The 19,223-nt window shown below is 41.0% G+C and overlaps 1 protein-coding gene across 1 annotated transcript; it reads right to left on the reverse strand.

Annotated features, from left to right (window-relative positions):
* Positions 1–358: 358 nt before the first annotated feature.
* CTSC (cathepsin C) lies at positions 359–19,015 on the reverse strand. Its single transcript, XM_042792633.1, has 7 exons — positions 18,813–19,015; positions 17,356–17,501; positions 7,920–8,086; positions 7,335–7,490; positions 5,664–5,779; positions 2,215–2,346; positions 359–1,492 (listed from the first exon to the last, which is right to left on the reverse strand). The coding sequence occupies exons 1-7, from the start codon at positions 18,976–18,978 to the stop codon at positions 990–992; spliced, it is 1,386 nt and encodes a 461-aa protein (XP_042648567.1). The 5' UTR covers positions 18,979–19,015; the 3' UTR covers positions 359–989.
* Between the last annotated feature and the right edge of the window lie 208 nt (positions 19,016–19,223).

The following is a 19,223-nucleotide window of genomic DNA, read 5'->3' on the forward strand; positions in this document are numbered from 1 at the left end:
ATGGTTAACTCCAAGTGCTGCAATCCCACCCTCAACTATTTTTCTACTTTGATACATTTGAAAGGAACAAGGCAACAGATTAACAGAGAGGATTTAAGCAGTATTACTGGAGAGTTAGCCAATTTACTCAATGAATTGCCCTATAGCCACAGCAAGGACTACAGGACTCCTGGACAACCTTGCCTGATGCTGCTGTGAGAATCTCGGCCTCAACTGGATGATTCCTAAATTCTTCTCCCCTCTTACCCTCTTTTTCCCCACTAGTTTAGATCCTGCTAAAGTAAAGTCCTTGACAGGAAGTTCAAAACTTAGACAGGTCACTGAAAGAACCAACTACTTCCACAAATACAAACTCGTATAGCAGTGGAAGGCAACTTTTATTGAACTCTGAGATGATCAATTGCAAAGCACAGCAATAAAATCCAGAACTGCAACATTCAGTAACAGCCTGAAATGCAGAATTGATTTTTAATATCATAAGTGTTTGACATGCAGTTTCTGCAGGACACTTAAAGCTTTAAAACTTTGTTTTAATCAGTGTAATTTATCACTCCTTCCCCAATACACACTTGTGTTCTAAATTGCAGTGACTTCTTGATTTCTGAGAAGTAAGGCACTACAGTGTCCTTCCAGAGTAATTACAGATTATCATAGCAGATGCTTCCCTCTGAGACCTGAAGTTCAAGAGTGTCCATGGAAGAAAATGCAACTGGTGACTGAAGATGTATATCCAGTGATGAATAACTATCACCACTGCTATCAAAACAGCCATTGCATTCTAGGTGATCTACTGTCAGGCTCAAGAGGAAGTCTTCAGTGCACAGAGCAGAGCTGACTGTCCATCCTCTCACCTAGGGAAACTCTTTGCTCTATTCTGGAGAATTCATTAAAGCTGCCCTGTTCAAGACGGGACATGTTTTAACTGTAGTTTCTAACAATCAGTATGTTCTTACGGATGGGGACAAGGCACTGAATAAAGAGCTCTGCATTTATAATTTTGGAATAGGAGTTGCAGCTACTGCAATGCTTTCAATTGCACATTCATCAGTGCCACGGCGGATTCTGAAGTAACCATCTTCTCCCCATGATGTGCCCCAGCTGTTCTTCACAATCCAGAACTTCTCACCACTTTCTGGGTCTCTACCATAGCCCACCAGCAAGACAGCATGATTGGTCAATTCAAAAGGATTGAAGTCATCCTGCAGCCCAGTGTGATGGTAGATCCCTTCTTTATAAAGCATGAAATCACTATAAACCTCAAAGGCAACAGCCATTGGGCCATGCAGAACAAGCTCGAGTTTCATCAGGGCTTCATTGCAAGCTCCATAGAAACCACCAACATAGTGGTACTCAGAAGTGTAATAGTGGTAACAGCTGCGCTTGAAAGCGCATGGAGAATCTTGGGCTGTGTAAGGGAAGCAGTCCTCTTCCACCACACCGAAGTCTTGGACATACTTTCCAGCAATGAGGTATGGGAAGCCACCATCACAACCTAAAGAAAAAAAAAAATCTGCTTATTCCCTTAGAGAGTTATTTGAGGTGGGAGACTCTCCTGTTCAAATCTTTTGGAATACTTTTAGATACAGTATTGACCACAAACTGCAGTGACCCCAGAATCCTAATATTCCAGTTACCTATAGCCAGCTTTCTCAAACACACAAGACAAAATTCACCTCAGTGAGAGCTATACTGGGAACACTAATGCAAGGACCACCTTCTCATTCAATTGCTCTTGACATTCCCCATCAGGAAGAGCTGTTAGTTACATGCAGTAAAAAGACCTGTCCTAACACTGGCACTGTCCTTTGGAAAGCTTTAGTCATTGCTTTTGCTTATTTCCCCCTCCCTATATGCTCCTCCTCCCTTTAAATATGCTTTTGGGAAGATATTTGATTCTGCACTTTCTAGGCGTGCATTGCAATTTAGTTACATTTTTAGCCCTACTCCTTATATATTTCCCATCTCCCAAGTAGATCTACCTAAAATCCAGTAACATCCTAAGCATGAGGCCCTACAGCAAGGTTGGTTGATAACTCTGGAATATTTTCTGCACTCTTTCAAAACAAGAAGTGCTATGAAATATAGCCTGTCAGATGCTTTATGAAAAAACTAAACCATGGGTGATGGGGAAGGTATGGAAGTTTTTAATATACAGCCTTCTCCTGCAGCATTATCATTACTGAAATTTGTCTTTGTACACACCAGTGTACTTACCCTGAGAATACTGGCTGCAAGACACAACCTGCTGGGGACTAAAAATTGGTTTCTGAGTGTTGTTTGTGAGGATACGTATTCTTGCTTCCAGCATGCCCATAGAGGAAAATGCATAACAGCTGCCACATGAGCCTGAGAGGAAAAAAAGGAACCATGAAGAGCAGTCAGTAACACAAACAAGGCAAGTCACCTGCATTCAGGTACAGCTATTGCTAAGAGTCCACTGAGAAGAGTCAAAACCTACCAGGCAGTGATTAAACTTGAACACTAACAGAGTAAAAACTTCAAATACACATTTAGTTTTTAAGCATGCAATTAATAACAAACAGTTCTAACAACTTCTGAAGGAACACTGAGCTTATTTGAGAATAAGAGACAAAATGTTGCTGTTCAGTGTTTTCCAGTAGTATCATTTAAAAACTATGCTATTCCTTCAGAATTAACTTACAGAGACCACATTAGCAGGGCTGAAAAAGCTCATGACCTACTGCCTCAGACTATAACCATTTATGAAGCACATATGCTAAGGGGCAATGAACTATTTTAAGTGAATGCTGACAGTAATGTTCTAGATTATTTCAACCTATCAATGGATTTAATGCTGTAATTTCCAGTTGCAAAAATGTTCCACCTCTATAGCTACCCCTAAAATAACTGACTTTTGGAAGTCTAGTGTTCTAAATAGAAGGTTTGACATACTAGATTCATCCCAGCTCCCCTTATTTCCCCAAGGGCATGTAATTTTTACACTGACTTTTCTGAGGCACCCTAATTTCCCCTCTGTTTCCTGACAGTCAAGTCTCCTTACTTTTGCATCAAAATTTAGTACTGCTTCTAGTTTTAGGCCTCTTCTCCATAGGAGCTTCCTGTAACACATTAAAAACCTTTGGAAGTAGAATGACAGGCATCACAAGGGAAGACAATTACTTGGATGAGGTCCTATTTTATCTACTGATTGTCACCAAGGTGCCCGATTTCCTTTTGTATCCCCACAGTAGGAAAGTCAAATACTGCAGAGCTATGAAAAGGGGGGAGGCTTAAGGAACAAAACAAAATACTTTCTCCTGAACTGTGCAGGTGTATAAAAGCAAAGCTATTACAAAAGCAGGATTTTGTGAAATTGCATCTTCACTCAGACATATCTCTGAAGAGAAAGGTCAAAATCAGCCTGAACACAAACGTTCTTTGCTCAGCATGTCAAACTGGAGTAGTAAAAGGTGCCTCCTCTAGTCGCAGCATCTGAGATGGGCCACGCTGCAGAACACTTTGTTGCATTTTGTATGCAAAAGTGTAAAACATACAATTAACTCAGTCATTTCAGTCTGAAGCCTGTTGAGGTGGTTGCAAAATTTACTTCTTGCCTGCTACCACAGTGGTACCTGTGAGGCCTATGGCATGACAACCACATTGTATCAGCAGAGCGCCAACACAGCTGCAAGAGTAGCTGCTTTTCTGCAACTTCCCACCAATTCTCTTCCAAAGGCAATTACAGCTTCAGTCACATCACAGTCCGCTCACTCTGCTGCAAAGGGCTGTTACATTATGAGCAGTAAGGAGGAGACACAGCACATCTAGTGAAGAATCAGCTGACCAGGCTTTTCACCCACTTTTATCTGCAGAAAAAACTTGCAGAAAGAACTCAGCAAGAAATTGGAACTGCACTCTAAGGCAAAATCTGTAAGCTTAAAGATATAGTTACTGCTCCATGAACAACCTGAGAATTCAATCTTTACTTTCTTGACTACAGGAAATGCTAACAGGGATGTTAATATTCTGGCAGTAAATCCTACAGTCCAAGACAAATGCAGCTGCATGAAGCCTGCCATAGTCTCAAGGTACCTTACTGAGAATGCACGGTTTCTTTTTCATTCTCACCCACTTTAGATGCTATGTTTTTTTTCTCCTTATGTAAAGAGCAGTGACACCACAAGCATGTGAGATCTGAGAAGCCATCCTCTTGTAATTCATACGATTCTCTCTGTACATGCCAGACAACTTGTATCTTACTACTTGCAGCCTTTTCCCACATGGCATTTTCTAATTAGTCATCTAATAATCTTAATGATATACAACTAAGACTTTCTAATACCATAATTTTAATGAAGCACTGATATCCAGTGCCTCAAAACATCATACAAGTTATCATAAGCAAGACTTAATTTGTATGTCAGCACTCTTTTGCACAAGGTCATCTTTTGGAGGTTTTATTTTGTGTTGGTTTTATTGTTCTTTTTCTGTTTTAAAGCTTAAATGCCAAATTCTAATTTAATGGAGCAGAATGCATATTCCACAGACAGTTAACATATTTAGCATGGATTCTCAGATTACAAGGAAAGTGCAAGCAGCTTTATTATTGGAAGTAACAGACTCGTTCTCACCTATAGAAAATTTGAAACAACACAATGGGGAAAAGGTAAGTTTGGGTCCAAGCATTCAACTGTTTGGAAGGTAAAAGAGCCCTTGGGATATTCACATTTCATACCAGGAGAACGTACAGGACTCACACCTACATTTCTTATTGTCATCTTTTAATGAAGCCGTGTGTCAGCTTGTGAGCTAGAACTCCCACAAGTTCTTCTGCTACAAGGAGTCCAGCTGACAAAATCTGGCAGAACTAAGCCATAAATGAGGCACCAGTGATTTAAGTCATCCTCTCCCCACCATGCTAATATTCTGTTCCTTTCCCCTGCAAGTTGCAATCAGGTAGCTACCAGTAGGTGCAAGTTTATTTAAAAATGGTGGAGCAGGGAAGGCGACACGTTAACTGAATCCACACCTGGCCTCTAATATGTAACCATCTAATGCAGACATCTCAGACCATAGTGCTTTAAAAGCACTCCCTATAGAATAAACATGTTCTAGAATAGTATCCTTTTAAATCTATACTTCAAGCTAAATACCACTCTATCATAGGGACAAGTAAAAAAAAATATAAAACACCCCAGCTTTTACAAGTGTTCGGTATTTATTGGTGTCCACACTTTTCATAGTGTCTTGAAACTAGCCACTTAAGCAACTCAAAGTTATCAGGGTGATAAGATTTAGAGGCATCAAAAAATTTTCATGGGTTTATTCACTAAAGCTACATGATAATTTGCCACAGGAAATACAGAAAGAATTAAATGTATGTGAGTTCTGTCAGCATGCAGAAAACCATGACTGAGACCGTTTGGACAAAACTTGACAGTTGTCTTTATGCAGGGCACTATGGTAATTGGCTTTCACTCCAGCAAGAGATATTGCTGCTTTGATCAGCCAGCACCACCACCTATTTTGGTATAGTGTTGTCAGCCAGGACTCCACCCAGTTTCTACAGGTTACTCATAGTAAAGATGAGATCTGTCAACTGCAAGACACTAGACAAAACCTCCTCACTAACAGCAAATTAAAAAGTGCAAAGGAGCTCTACAGCAATTCGTGCAGAGTTTTGGCGTATTTATTTTTTTTACCTTGATTTCGAACAGGGCTGACGTAATTGACGCCATTCACATTTCTCCAGTCCCAGGATTCTGGCAAGCTTGAAACTTTTTTGAGCAACTCGGGTGTTAGAGGTGCAGGCTTTGGTCTAAAGAGAAAATGCTTCTCAGTAACATCACTCTAGGCAACAAAACAATCATGTAAGACTCAGCTGTCATCTTCTAGCTTCCACTAGTTGCACATACTTCATGCTAAGCAATTTGAAATAGTCTTCATCTCAGCTGAGTGGGTGTCAGTCTCAAGAGATTAGTTTCAGCAAGATGCAGGACCTACTCAAATCCCTCCCCGAGGGAACTGTATTACTAAGTATCCAAAAGCTGTTGAGGTCAAATACTTCTGAACCAATCCAAAGTAACTCTCAGTAACTGTAGCAATGCAGGACTCTACAACTGCTATTTTATATCTTTGCCATCACAAGGTATGCAGAATATCTGACTGCAGAAGGCAGCATGCACTGACAGCACCTACACACTGTTTAATTGCAGACACAGACATGACTGACATCAACACTTCAATAACTGCAGTCCCACTTGCCCTGGAGACTTCCCCGGAACAAGTTTTTACTATGACTATTGAAGCAGCATTGAGTGTTCCTTGTCCTCATCTACTACCTGCAGCCAAGTGATGCTCATATATCAGCCAGCCAAGAGCTTCCTGCATTCAGCTTTCACATAACCTGATGCTTGTCCCATAAGTCATGCATCAAGTGGCACTCACAAACACCAGACTCTGAAGTCTGTTCTGAAAGCATGAAAGGGGCCAGCAAAATACTGTCATGGCACTGCATGGTGCAAAAGAGCTTCCAAATAGATAGTCTTAAATACAGTAACCTAAAACAAGGAGGCTTCTGTCCATAGGATAATCCCATGCAAATCAAAATTTTTATGGCATTGTAAGACCTTCCTCGACAAACATACAATTGACATGGTTTAGAAAAGTAGCATTCTTACCCACAGTAATATCAGAGTAGAAAAAGCAGAAATACAAAGAAGGTAAAACAGCTGTAAAGGGAAACTTCCGATCAAAGAATGCTAGTCCTCAAATTAGAGGACAGTGCATTCATTCCCATTACCAGTCTCTGCCATGTGATCTGCAAGACCCTGAAGGCAACCTCAAGGCTACTTCATGCTCTTCACTCTATTCCTGTTAAAGTGGACTCTGGTTGAATGCATGGCAAATTATCAAAGTAACCAGGGAATTTTCTCAGAAAATCTTAATTATTCATGTTTAATAGAAGAATGATGTTCACTACTTCTTAATTGCAATTATGAACTAGTGGAACCAAGATGGTCAAGCAGAAGCTCATGACTATGGCACGTAGCCGATGGGTAGACAGGAATGTGATATGACAGCTGAGACTGTCCCCACTTCTTCCCTGCACATATGAATTCATCAGCAAGTTACTGGGCAAGATTAGAGGGTAGATGATCCTATTTGTTTCAACTGCTCGAGACAACAGATGCTCAGAATAATCATTCAAATATATTCAGATACATTGGCACTCCATGAAAATAAGCTGGAAGGCCCTGAAACTTGATTAAACATCTGAACTACAAGCCAAAACACAGCTAGGAAAAGCCAGGACAAATACAACAGATTATTGGCAGCAGTGGGGTTTATGGGAAAAGAAAGTCCTTAAGTACCTTGTAACTCTGGAATAGAGACCCCCAGATCTTCTAGTTAGTTCTTCCAGCGCAAAGTTCTCATACTCCTTGTATCTTGTTGCTCTCCAGGACTTCTGGTGAGCATTGATAGCGCTTACAAAGTTGAAGTTGTGCACATAACGTCTGCTTGAAAGTCTGCAAGCAAAAGCAACCAATAAAACAGTAAGAAAATGACTGGGATTGAAAAGTAAAAGCGTTCTCTAAATTGAACATGGAAGAGAGTAACTCTGGAAGAGTGTCCTGTTAGGTACTCATTAAGAAACATGCAATTATTGGATCAAAGCAAGGTTTCTGAAATTTGAGACTGACAAACTAGAAGGATACAATCATCATCTGTAGATATGCCAGTTCTGTAATTGGCCTTCACCGCAGAATGAAGGAGCATCTGTGTGATGCAACTGGCACATCTTCCTCTGTCTTTGTGCGTTCAGTTTTATTCCCAACACTATCACTGGCTTTAACTTTGCCCTCAGTCACAGAATTGGTCCATATGGTTTTAGCTGAAACACGAAGCAGAGTTATCAAAACTTTTTATTCCAGTAAAAGGTCACTTGTGTTGCTTACCTTCCCCTGGGCTTCTGGAGAGGTAGCTCATTTATGTGAGCATCTGAGGGAGATGAAGAAATCTTCTGTCCACTGAAACAAGCCCAATTGTGGCCAAGTACATCATGTACCCATCCTGGTAGAGTCTCATTACAGTAGCTGGTTACATTCTGACCTTCCTTTTTGTACTGTAATGTGAAGAGGTTATGCTTGTGTTGAGTAAATGCATTTGGTAGCATAGCAGTAGTCCCTACACGTAGCTGCTTCTTGCCTATGTTTCAGAGGAAGTAGCCAAACCTATATTCCAGATCAAGCAGTATCGTGTTTGATTTCAAGACCAAGAAGCACAGAGAAAAGGTTAGGTATTTGAAAGAAATTGATTTTCATCAAATTGCTAGACAAAGATGAACAGGTTGTGACTTGCACTTTTAGCAACAAAGCATGCATTAGTAGCAGTATCAACTAACAGGTGCTAATCACTTGGGCTCAACAGTTACTTTCTAGTCAAAATGAAAGAGGTATATTAGTACTTACCCTTCTCTTCAAGGCCCTGTGCTTTCCTGCACCAAATATGTGACTAGTCAAACAAACCCTGGACTACTGAAAAAGTTTGAGAAACTAAGACTCACAGCAGCATGAAAAGTAAACACAGGGAGGATAGCAAGTTTCTCAGCCAGTGATCTCAAGGAGAACTCTATTGCACATTTCTGTTTTAGAAGAAAGAATCAAAGATGAGACTTCCTGCAACTCCTTTAAGTTTGAGCTGTGGTGGAAGAGCATCAATAAACCATTTCACCTTAGCTATCAAAATGAGACAATAAGAAATGATGATCCATTGAGAGCAACTCATTTGAAGTTGGCAGTGAGGGGAGTGTTACTAAAGCCTCAAGTCCCAAGTTCTAATACCTCCTTATTCAGCCACACAAGTCTTCATTTCACCACTGAAAAGGAGTAATAAGTTAATTTATTCAGTAAAATGTGTCTTCATACAACAGTTAGAACTAACACTTTCCCCAGCTGTGCAAGTTTCCTGGATTAGCAATTCTTTGACAGCAGAACGTCCCAGGGAAATAACAAAAATCTTTACTCATCTCAAGGTTAACGTTAAGTCTGTTTTGTATTAAGCTACACAGGAACCTGAAAACCCCACAAAACAAAAGCTTTAACTTGATTCTTCTAATCATACAAATCACTTAGAGTCCAGGTTTCCTACTCCAATATTACTTTAATAAATCCCATCCCATTTGAGTTGCACATGTACAATGGTACAGGGATTTTGTAGCTACGATTGCACAAAATGCTTTCTCAGCCTCTTTGCTGAAGTAGGTGATTGCTTACAGTAACGGAAACACCTTAAAATGGAAAACAAAGTAAATAAAACAGACTGGGATGTTTGTGGCTGTGTCAAGGCTCTGTGGGGAATCTGAAGAACACAGTGAAATAACTAAGTCTCAGTCAGAGGGATAAAATTAAATGTTAATCCTCTGACTTTTAGAGCAATGGGAATTTGTTTTGTCCCCAGTGCAGAGGTTGCAGAGGCATCACATCTACACCCTTGCTTGTCTAGCAAGGCAAGTATGTTTGCTGACTGGAGCAGGATGGTGGCACTAGAAGGCTGAGCTGTTACCTTGTTCTATTCATCTTGTCTTACTGTGCAAGACTGTGTGATATGGGGAATAACTACACTTGGCCAAATACCAAGGGCAAGGTCCAAAGATGACTCTTGAGAAACACTGTCTTCACAAGAGCATTGCTAGAAATCTAGACACTACCAAAGCAACAAGTTGCTGACTTTATATTAGTAAGTCACTGTGAGAGTACTTTATTTGGCTCTACATGATAATGTAAATTAATACCTAGCTGTCTTTATCTCAAAGCTGCCACAGATTGAAACCAGACCAAGCACAACCATTCCTGATAAGTATATGCCTTCAATCTGAATACTTGAAGATTATTCAAGAACAGGACTGCTTCCTGCAACAATCAGATGCAGATCCTGCCTAGAATGGAGTTATATTGAATCAAAACAAGTGGAACAGATTTCAGGCTTAACTCATTGCCTTTTTTTCCAAGAAGATATCTGCTAACTAGAAAATTAAAGCAACTTGCCTTTTTTTCTCCTAGAAATCCCTCTCCTTTTTCTGGAGATTAAATTTATTGGGTTTAAGATGTAGATAGATAACCAGAAAAGCATTCACACCATTTGTGCAACTTATCTTCCAGGAAAGTGAATTTAGCAAGTTTCTTATGCTGTTCTTTCAGCGAAACTAGGAAGGAGGTGACGGGACAATCAGTGGCAATGCTTCAAAATAAGAAACAAAAACTAATTTCAGTCTGTGTAGAAGCCTAAAATTAAGCAATCCAAATCCTCTGTAGCTATCTTTTTGTAGACTGGCTGACTGTAAGCTACTACTGAACTGGATTTTAAAAAGGTATATGAAGACTTCGAGATCTTCGCCATCAATGACATAAAGGAATCTGAACTCCAAGAGCCATTTTCAGCTAGGAAATTAAAATATACCCATAAGGTCTCAATTTGTTCCCCCCACCCCCCACCCAGGCCAACTCCCAACTTTGAATTGAGAGCCACTGATGTAGAGAAGTGGTGGAGAAACCTTTAAAAAACACAATACTTACACTTATTTTCTACAAGCTAGCTAACTCCCCAGTGGGCCACATGTTAGAGGAACTAAAATGGGATAGCAAAGTCATCACTGCCATGACAAGGATACCCATCCACTTACTACCAGAAGGTGCAGCATCAAATCAGTATTTCGTTGCTAAAACCACATGCAACATTGCTTATTTCATTAGGAGACAGGCTCTGACAGATTAGATCTAGCACATCTGGCTGCACCCATTTTAGAGGACCTACTACGAGCATGTCTGCTCAATCAACAGTCCTACAGGGGTGAGGTATCACTGCATGAACAACTGCTGGCTCAGGTGGATGTGAATTATAACGCCAGACCCAACCGAAGCTGCCGGCACGGTACCCAGCACATCTGTAGAACCCATCACAGAACAGCATCCTTCATGGAGGACAACAGACACACAGCTGCAACCACCAGCAACTTCCCAACAACTGTTGCATATAATTCCTCTGCAGACTTAAGATGGTTTTCATTTTTAAGTTAATAAAAGACCACTGCAGCCATTACACATGTGATAATTTCATCAGCCAATGCTCACATCTCCAGCATTAAGTAAACTCCATCCAGTGATCTGACCAATCTGGAACTAAAGGCACCCAAATTACAGTCACAGTTCAAACTCTGATGTTTGAAAATATTAAGCTTTAATTTTATTTCAAATGCATATTTTTCTCAAGTCTGACAAGACCTGTAACTTTGCCTAATGTCAGAGTTTAGCCAAGGAACTCCAACACTCACCTTAAAAGGCTTTATGTACCTAAATTTCAAGGCTTGCTATTAGATACTTGAACCTAGCTGAGCTTTTTGGTACTGTATACTTTTAGTAAAGTCTTTCCTGTGTTGATCGTCATGACATAATCTAATTGTATATTTAATTCTAGTCCTGGTAAAAAAAAAAATTAATCGTTTAAAGCTTTCTTTAAGTTTTTAATCTCCCTAAGAGGAATGCAAGAAAGGATGGAGGCCTTATTGGACACGGCATTTTAACAGGGATTCAGCAATGCTACATACACAGGCTGCCATCCCATCCTCTTTCACATCTGTTGTTCCCAATTTAAGCAATGTTTAGACAATAAGACATCTCATGTTCCAGGAGGAAGGACTAGCTGTTAAGCCTGGTGGAAAGACTTATCACTGATTTGTTAACAAATTTACAAGTGTGCTTAAGCATTTTACATTCTTAATTATAACACAATTGCAGACTTGCAGATGCTTTACTGTACCAAAATACAGAAGATATTAACAGAACAAATGACTGCATCTTCCTACCTGATATAAAATGCAAACAAATATCAAATACAGATGCATTTTCTTTCCTTGAGGGAACATTCTGTAATTCAGAGATTTATGCTTTCAGATTTATACTTTAGGGAAGCAGCAGTTGCACATTGCCAGTTAAATAAGTCCAACTAAGATAGTTTAGTTTCAGTTGATTTGCAGGATGATTAAATAGCATTAGCAACTCTAACACTTCTATTTTAGCAACACTGAATAAAATGCATTCAGTTTTTTTTTTTTAATATTGTAACATTTAAACATGAACTGATGTCACTTATCTATGCTGGCTATTTTAGAACAGAAGTCCTTGGTTTTACCCAAATTGGTGGGCACTGGGGAAGAGAGGAAAAGATGTGACAAAGATGTCACCGAGTCATTCTGGAAAAGATTATAAAATATTCCACTACTCAAGTTACTAATAATTTTTTTTTTTGCTCAAGTAGTGCTAATGTTTTAATATGAAGAAAGACCAGATTTCTGTTTTTTGATAGAGGACACCTCAAAAGTTGCAAGTAGTACCCCTTAGCTTAAGGTACAAACAGCAAGAATCTTACCAGACTGTTCCCCTTCAAAGTGATAGTCCTAATGTTAAATACTAAAAAGATATCAAATAATTAAAACAAGTTAGCCTCAACCTTCCTTTCAGCCTCACTCTAGCTTTTTATGCCACGCTGTTCCTACTTCTTTTGCCATTCCTTGGAAAAAAGTATCTTTAAAGCCTTATAACTTGCATAGCCCTACAGAACCCTTATATCATCCAGCAGAAGCATGTGCTCAAGCTTCTGCCAAGAGTCAGTACACTAACTGCGCATCCAAGTTCAGTATAGGGACTTTTCAGCAGCACAAATTAATCAAGAAAAAAGAGCCTTGCCATAAAACAAACAAGTTATCTTGTGCTGCAAAAAAACACCAGGCAGAGTAACTAGACCTTGTGAGAAGCAGAATGCAAGAATGCAGTAGGATGCTGCATTTAACTTAGCAAGCCTTGAGGGACAGGTCTGTGTACAACAACAGTTAGAAATAAAACACTGTTAGAGCTCTTTTACTTAAGCTATTAAAGCAAACTGAGGGAAAAATACATTTATTAGCTCACCCAATTCACTCCGGTGTAGAAAGTAATTTCCCCATAGTTCCCCTCCATAAAAGAATAAATAATTTGTAAAGGCAGCAAGGCCCTACAAAAAAATTTAGTAGGTGTCTGTTTAGTAAGCCACATGAACAAAAGGCTATTAAAAACTCACTGAAACATGCATCATCAGACATGCTGTGTCTGTATCCACACAGTACAGTTGCTCTGATAAAGCCACCATTTAGATAAGCCCACAATATTCTTGTTAGTAATTAATAGCTTCATTCTTTAACATTAAGCAAAAATACACTGGAAGTTCAATTAGCACCAGTTCCATTTCTATGCTTGAAACACATGAAGTACTGTATTGGCTGGCTTAGACACTGCCATTCACTTTGCCTAGCAACTACATCCTCTCTGTTCAGTGGCAGAATATGAGGAAAGTGTTAAAGCATCATAGTAGGTAAATCAGGATGCATTATCTGCCCTGTCACCATGATGGTATTTTAGCCACATAAGTTGACTTTAGTGCAACATAAACAGAACTTGAAATTTATGAGTAGCTTTTAAGCAATGAATACTTTCCTGACAAGCCCAAACCCACAGCCATGGATGATGTACAAGTCTTTCTGTGTTATGGCTGCTCCATGAACCAAAAAATTATTCCACGATCAAGTGGCAACTCAAGAACAGTGTTCACATTGGAAGGTTATTTCAGAGTGAAACTAAGTAATTTTATCAAGTAGTAAAAACAATAGCAAATTACTCCATATTAAACATATTAGTTCTGCACCACCTTTCTGTAAAGCAAGAGACTGGCAGCAAAGTAATTCTTCCTTCCCATGAATTCCAGAGGGACTTTGTCTAATGACTTTCTACAGTCTCAATAATGATCAAGGCTAAGCGATATTCTAAAAGATTGCTTTTATGCTTTCCTCTTGCTGCATTTCAAGGGAGGAGGGCCCTCTCCGATTCACATTCTCATCTACCCTATTTTACTCCAAGTTCTTCTAGATTATGACCAACACTAAGCAAGTGAAGTCTGATATGTTCACATCACTTTTAGGTGCAAATGGTAGAAGTATTTTAAATAATACACAATCATTCTTCAAAAACTGAAGCATGCACTGATCAGGGTATATTAGCTGTCCCCTAGAAACTTTACAGTAGGAAATGACTGAATAAGTCCTAAAATAGCATTAACTGCATTTGATAAAAGAAATCACATTTTCAGTTTATACAAGGACTAGATATTTTGTATTTATGTTTCTTATATAATGCAGTATTTATTTCTTTAAAAGTAAACAGATAGGCATATAGAAATATGTTACAACTTGAAGCAGTTCATAAGGAACCACTTCTTCCCCTCAAGTCCCCACTGACAATTGTGAAATAACAGTTCTGCAGATAGACAATATTGCAAATTGTTGCCTAATAAACTAGTTGCCTGCAGCAAAAAAAAAATGCATGTACTATCTGCTGTGCTATTTCCTCATGCTTCTCAGCCATTATACTTGCATCTCAGTAATCTGTTGTTTCCTTTACAGCTGCAAAATTAGAGAGGGTAACTGAATTGGGCTCTAATCCTCTCTAATATTTAAGGAAAGAAGCCTTTAATTTAAGCATGTCTTGCTGATAGAATCCTTACTACTGAACAATAAGCCAAACAAGTTTGCTATTTCTCAATACCAAAAGCAACTGTAAAACTAACAATTAATCCATTTGCCTACAAAGGACTAAGACACACTCATGGCCATGAAATTCAAGCTATTGTGTATTGCTACTGCTCAGGTGTATATTTGACTTATTTTGTTTTAAGCAGCAAGTTGGATCAGATGACCTCGAGAAGTTCCTTCCAGCCTGATTTATTCTGTAACACAGTTTTAGTATGTTGTTTAAGAGTACTCTTGCAAATCAATGCACTTACATTTTCATAAACACACAGGAGTACATGAGATTAACGTTTATCAATCACCTAATTTAGTGCTCATCTTCCAGCCATGTATTTCACAAGGTATAGATAGCAGCATTAGAGACTTCAGTGACTCTCAGCTCTCTTCAAGTTGATGCCTAACAGCTTCATTCACATTCCAGAGCAGGCCACTCACTGTTTCTGTGATTAAATTCCTCACATTCAAGAATTAGCTTGATAATCAACACTTGTTTCAACTGCTCACCATACTGGCTTGTAAAGTAACACTGCATTTCAGTGTAAAATATCAGTCTAAGGATTCCCAGTCCCCTAGTTCAACTATATTTCCCGTCAGATGAATCCACCAAGGCCAGTAATGATGCTGAATTCCACCTGCCAGAGTCAACATCTCTTCTGAGTTCACAGACAATACTACAATAGACAGTGCTCCACTATCCTCACAGAGGCAGCAACTCCTGCCACTTTTGAGGCTGGCCCTCCCACTGCAGGGAAGCTCAAAGAGGTGTCCCTGCCTGAGAACTTTCAGAGTAATTCTGCCCAGGTAGAGCACCCTTCCATGTCTGTAGTTTTTGCTGTATGACCTACTTTGTCAATTTAGTGTCACTACTTTATACAGATGAGAGAATGTCAATCACGTATTTCTCTCTCACACTTTGATTTTGCTTAAGTATAAGACCCTGTCTTATCCAGAAGCATTCTTATTTTAGAAGTTTACAGTTATATGATGGCACTAGCTTTGACAGATAGTTGATTTTATTTATAGTAGCTCATATAGTGCCATACTTTGGATTTGTGATGAAAAGTGTTGATAATACAGGGATGGTTTAGTTATTGCTGAGCAGCACTTACACAGAATCAAGCCCACATCTGCTTCTTACACCAGCAAGGAGGCTGGGGGTGCACAAGAAGCTGGGAGGGGACAGAGCAGGGAGAGCTGACTCCAACTAACCTAAGGGATATCCCAGACCATACAGCATTGTGGTCAGCAAGAAAGCTGGGGAAATGAGGATAAAATGGGGATATTCAGAGTCATGGTCTCTGCCTTCCTGCGTAAGAGTTACACATGATGAGGCCCTGCTTTCCTGGAAATCAGTAAACACCTGCCTGCTGGTGTGAAGCAGTGAATGAATTCCTTATTTATATAATCTTATATATGCACTTTTTGCTTTACCTATTAAACTACCTTTACCTCAACCCACAGTTTTCATACTTTTACCCTTCCGATTTTCTCCCCCATCCCACTGAGGGAGAATGAGCCTGGTACTTAGCTGCCCACTGGGTGTTAACCCACAACAAAGAGCATATAAACAACATCACCATTAGTCTTGTAAAACAACCTACACAGCCCTTTCCCTTAAGTTAAGTGAGCTCCAACCTGCACGGAGGAAGCAGCAGTTAAATCCGAGCCTCATACACCATTTCAATTCAATAAGGATTACAGTTCTCCTGGAAGAGTGGATCACTCACTCTTGTTAACATGGGAAAACACTGACTCGAAAATAGCTGTTGTGAAATAAGCCATCTACAATGGCTCCCAGAAAGACAATTTAAAGCAAAAGTAATTTCTTCACCCTTCTTATTACTATCCAAGGTTCAGTGATTTTATGTTTGGACAAGGCCTGGGTGTTTACTATTAGCTCACCTGAAGCCAGACACAAAATCATGCTTTCTGAAACATCCAAGAAACACGCTCACTGATCCTGCTGAGGGCTGCACTCACTATCTGAGCAGTCTTGCTGCGCAAAACATCTGTCTCCCAGGTAGTAAAGTCATCCTGCAGAAATGCTTCCAGCCACCCTCCAGATTGATAATGCCACTCATCAGGACAGCAGCAGAGCACTCCTTGGCAAGTGGGTCTTCTCCTGTCTAAGACTTGCCTACCTGCACTGCTTTCAGCTTGATCTGAAGTCATTAACAGGAAATGGAGGTAACAGTACTACCACAAAAGAACAATTATAGGCAGCAGAAAGTTTCCTTTGGTATTACAGTAGCATTGTGGAAATAAATTTAAAGATCCTAGAAATCATCAGCAAGGAGAACATATGGCTTTTCTAAAGTCTTCATGCATTTTGCTTTTATCTTTCCTTCAATATGTGATCAATGATGTTTGCTATTTCACTTGGGTCCATGGTGTCAGGAAGAAGAACTAAAAAGAACAAAAATTCCAGGCTACAGGGAGAGTTAGGTTCATGAAGGCCTTCAATTGCTTTAAGCATGCCCAGAAGGGAAAGCAGCAGCATCCATAAAAGATTTTTCAGATAATGCCCAGTGTGGAATATAAATACCTCTTCCCTCCCTCTGCTCCCTACACAGCCCCTGAATAACCGTTTTCTTACATAAAAAAAAAAACAAAACAAAACAAAACCAAAACAAAGTCTTGTATCTCATAATCCAGGCAAACCTTTGAGCTGAAGATAACAAAGTGTTATAGCTGCTTCACTGTGGAACTTGGGGACTAGAGAAGCCTAACTACAAGACATTTTAGCAACAGTCAGTGATGCAGAATACATCAAGTTAACTAACCTTAAAAAATGCAAACCACTTGTAGTCATTTATCACAATTTCGAAGCCTTGATTGTAAATCAAAGTGAAGAAACCATAGTTGCCCAGACTATCTTGAGCCACATGTAACTTCTGAAGATTCACAAGCACTGTTTTTTCCACAGGCCCTGCAAGAATTACAAACGTTATTTCATGATTACTGCGTGGAAGAGATAAAACCAAAAAACTAGTACAAATAACATTGTAACATTTATTTTATTCCCAAAGATGCTAAAATACACTCCTTGAATAGTCTTCTGCAAAAAGGCATCAAGCAAACACACTTCAGGGACTTCACTTACCTGTCAGTCTACATGCTCATTTTTTTCTACTGCTAGACAATATTTGCACATTTAATTAGCAACAGCACCAAACAGCTGTTACTAGGAAACATTAGCTTATTTAAATGTAATTTCCTATACAGCTACACAAGATGCTGTGTCACTCAGGCATTGTCTGCAGTGGCAAATCTTCCCCTGAAACACCCAGGATCAGGTTTCAGCCACACCAGCTCCTTCATACCAGTACCCTGGCTCCCTCCACCACTGGCCTCACCTCCATTGCTCCAACCAGCCACTTGCCTCACCTGAACAGAAAGCAAATGATTTCAAAAGAGGCAAAGTATCTGTTTTTCTGATAATACTGAAATGCAATAATCAAATAATAACTGCCCGCTATTATTATCCCCTCAATGGAGATGATATTTCTATTTCTCCTGAAGCCATCACACCCCCTCTGCAGCAAACTCTCAGCGCCAGTGGCAGGCCAAGAGTCACCCAGACGCATAGCCCCAATTTGCTGCTGGGGAAAAGCCGCTTTCAGGACAGGCTGAGCTGAGAGGGGAAGGCAACTGCGGGCTGCAAGGGAGCAAGACATGAACCAGCATGAGCCAGTGGTGCTCATGAGGAGGCCTAGCTGAATCCAAATCAAAACAAACAAAAAACCACACACACACACACAGACAAAAACTCCAAACAAACAAAATAAACACACACACAAAAAAAAAAAAAAAAAAAAAAAAAAAAAAACACAAACAAACAACCAAAAACACACAAAAAAATAAATTATGCAGAAGAGTGACATGGTTACCCACAGTGGTCACCCACCAGAGCCAGACTAACGGGAGTATAAAAGTCAATAATATTATTGGGTTTTTTTATCTTTCATATAATTAATTATTAATTCGAACTAAGCTCTCTCTGCCTGTAGCCGCCGGCGAGCCCTGCACGGGAGCCAGCCCCCCGGCCGCGGCCGAGCCGCGAAGCCGCTGCCCCGCAGCCCCTGCCCGCTCCAGGGCCGCGGGGCGCGGAGCCGCCGCTCCCCGCTCCCCCCAGCCCCGTCGCTCAGGCTCCCGGGGACCCGACACCCTCCCACCCCCGGGCGAGGCCGGGCGGGCCCCGGGGAAGCGGGGCAAGGGCCGGGCCGCCCCGCGGTCTCACCCGCCTGAGAGCAGTTGCCGTGCCGGCCGCCGCCCCGCCAGACGCGGAGCTGCCAGGCGCCCAGCAGGTCGGCGAAGGAGCAGTTGGCCGGCGTGTCGGCCCGCAGCGCCGCGGGCAGCACCGCCAGCGCCACCAGCACCCCGGCCCACACCGCCCGCCCTGCCATGACCCCGCTCCCGCCGACCGCCCGCCGCTGAAATGGGGCCCGGCCTCGCCACCTCCCCGCCCCCGGGCCCGGGCCCGCCCCGGGACGGCCGCGGCGCGCCGGGAGGGGCCGGGCCTCCGCGCCTCCCGCTGGGGCTGGGTGGCGGGAAGTGTGAGGTGGGGGGAAGGCCGCGGTGTGCTCCTGGGTCTGTAGGCCGGCAGAGGTGGGGCGTGCTGCCCCCTGTGTGTGAGTGTGTAAGGCTCTCG

The sequence above is a fragment of the Tyto alba genome, unplaced genomic scaffold (assembly GCF_018691265.1).
Source record: "Tyto alba isolate M040663 unplaced genomic scaffold, T.alba_DEE_v4.0 Super-Scaffold_2, whole genome shotgun sequence".
Classification (NCBI taxonomy): domain Eukaryota; kingdom Metazoa; phylum Chordata; class Aves; order Strigiformes; family Tytonidae; genus Tyto; species Tyto alba.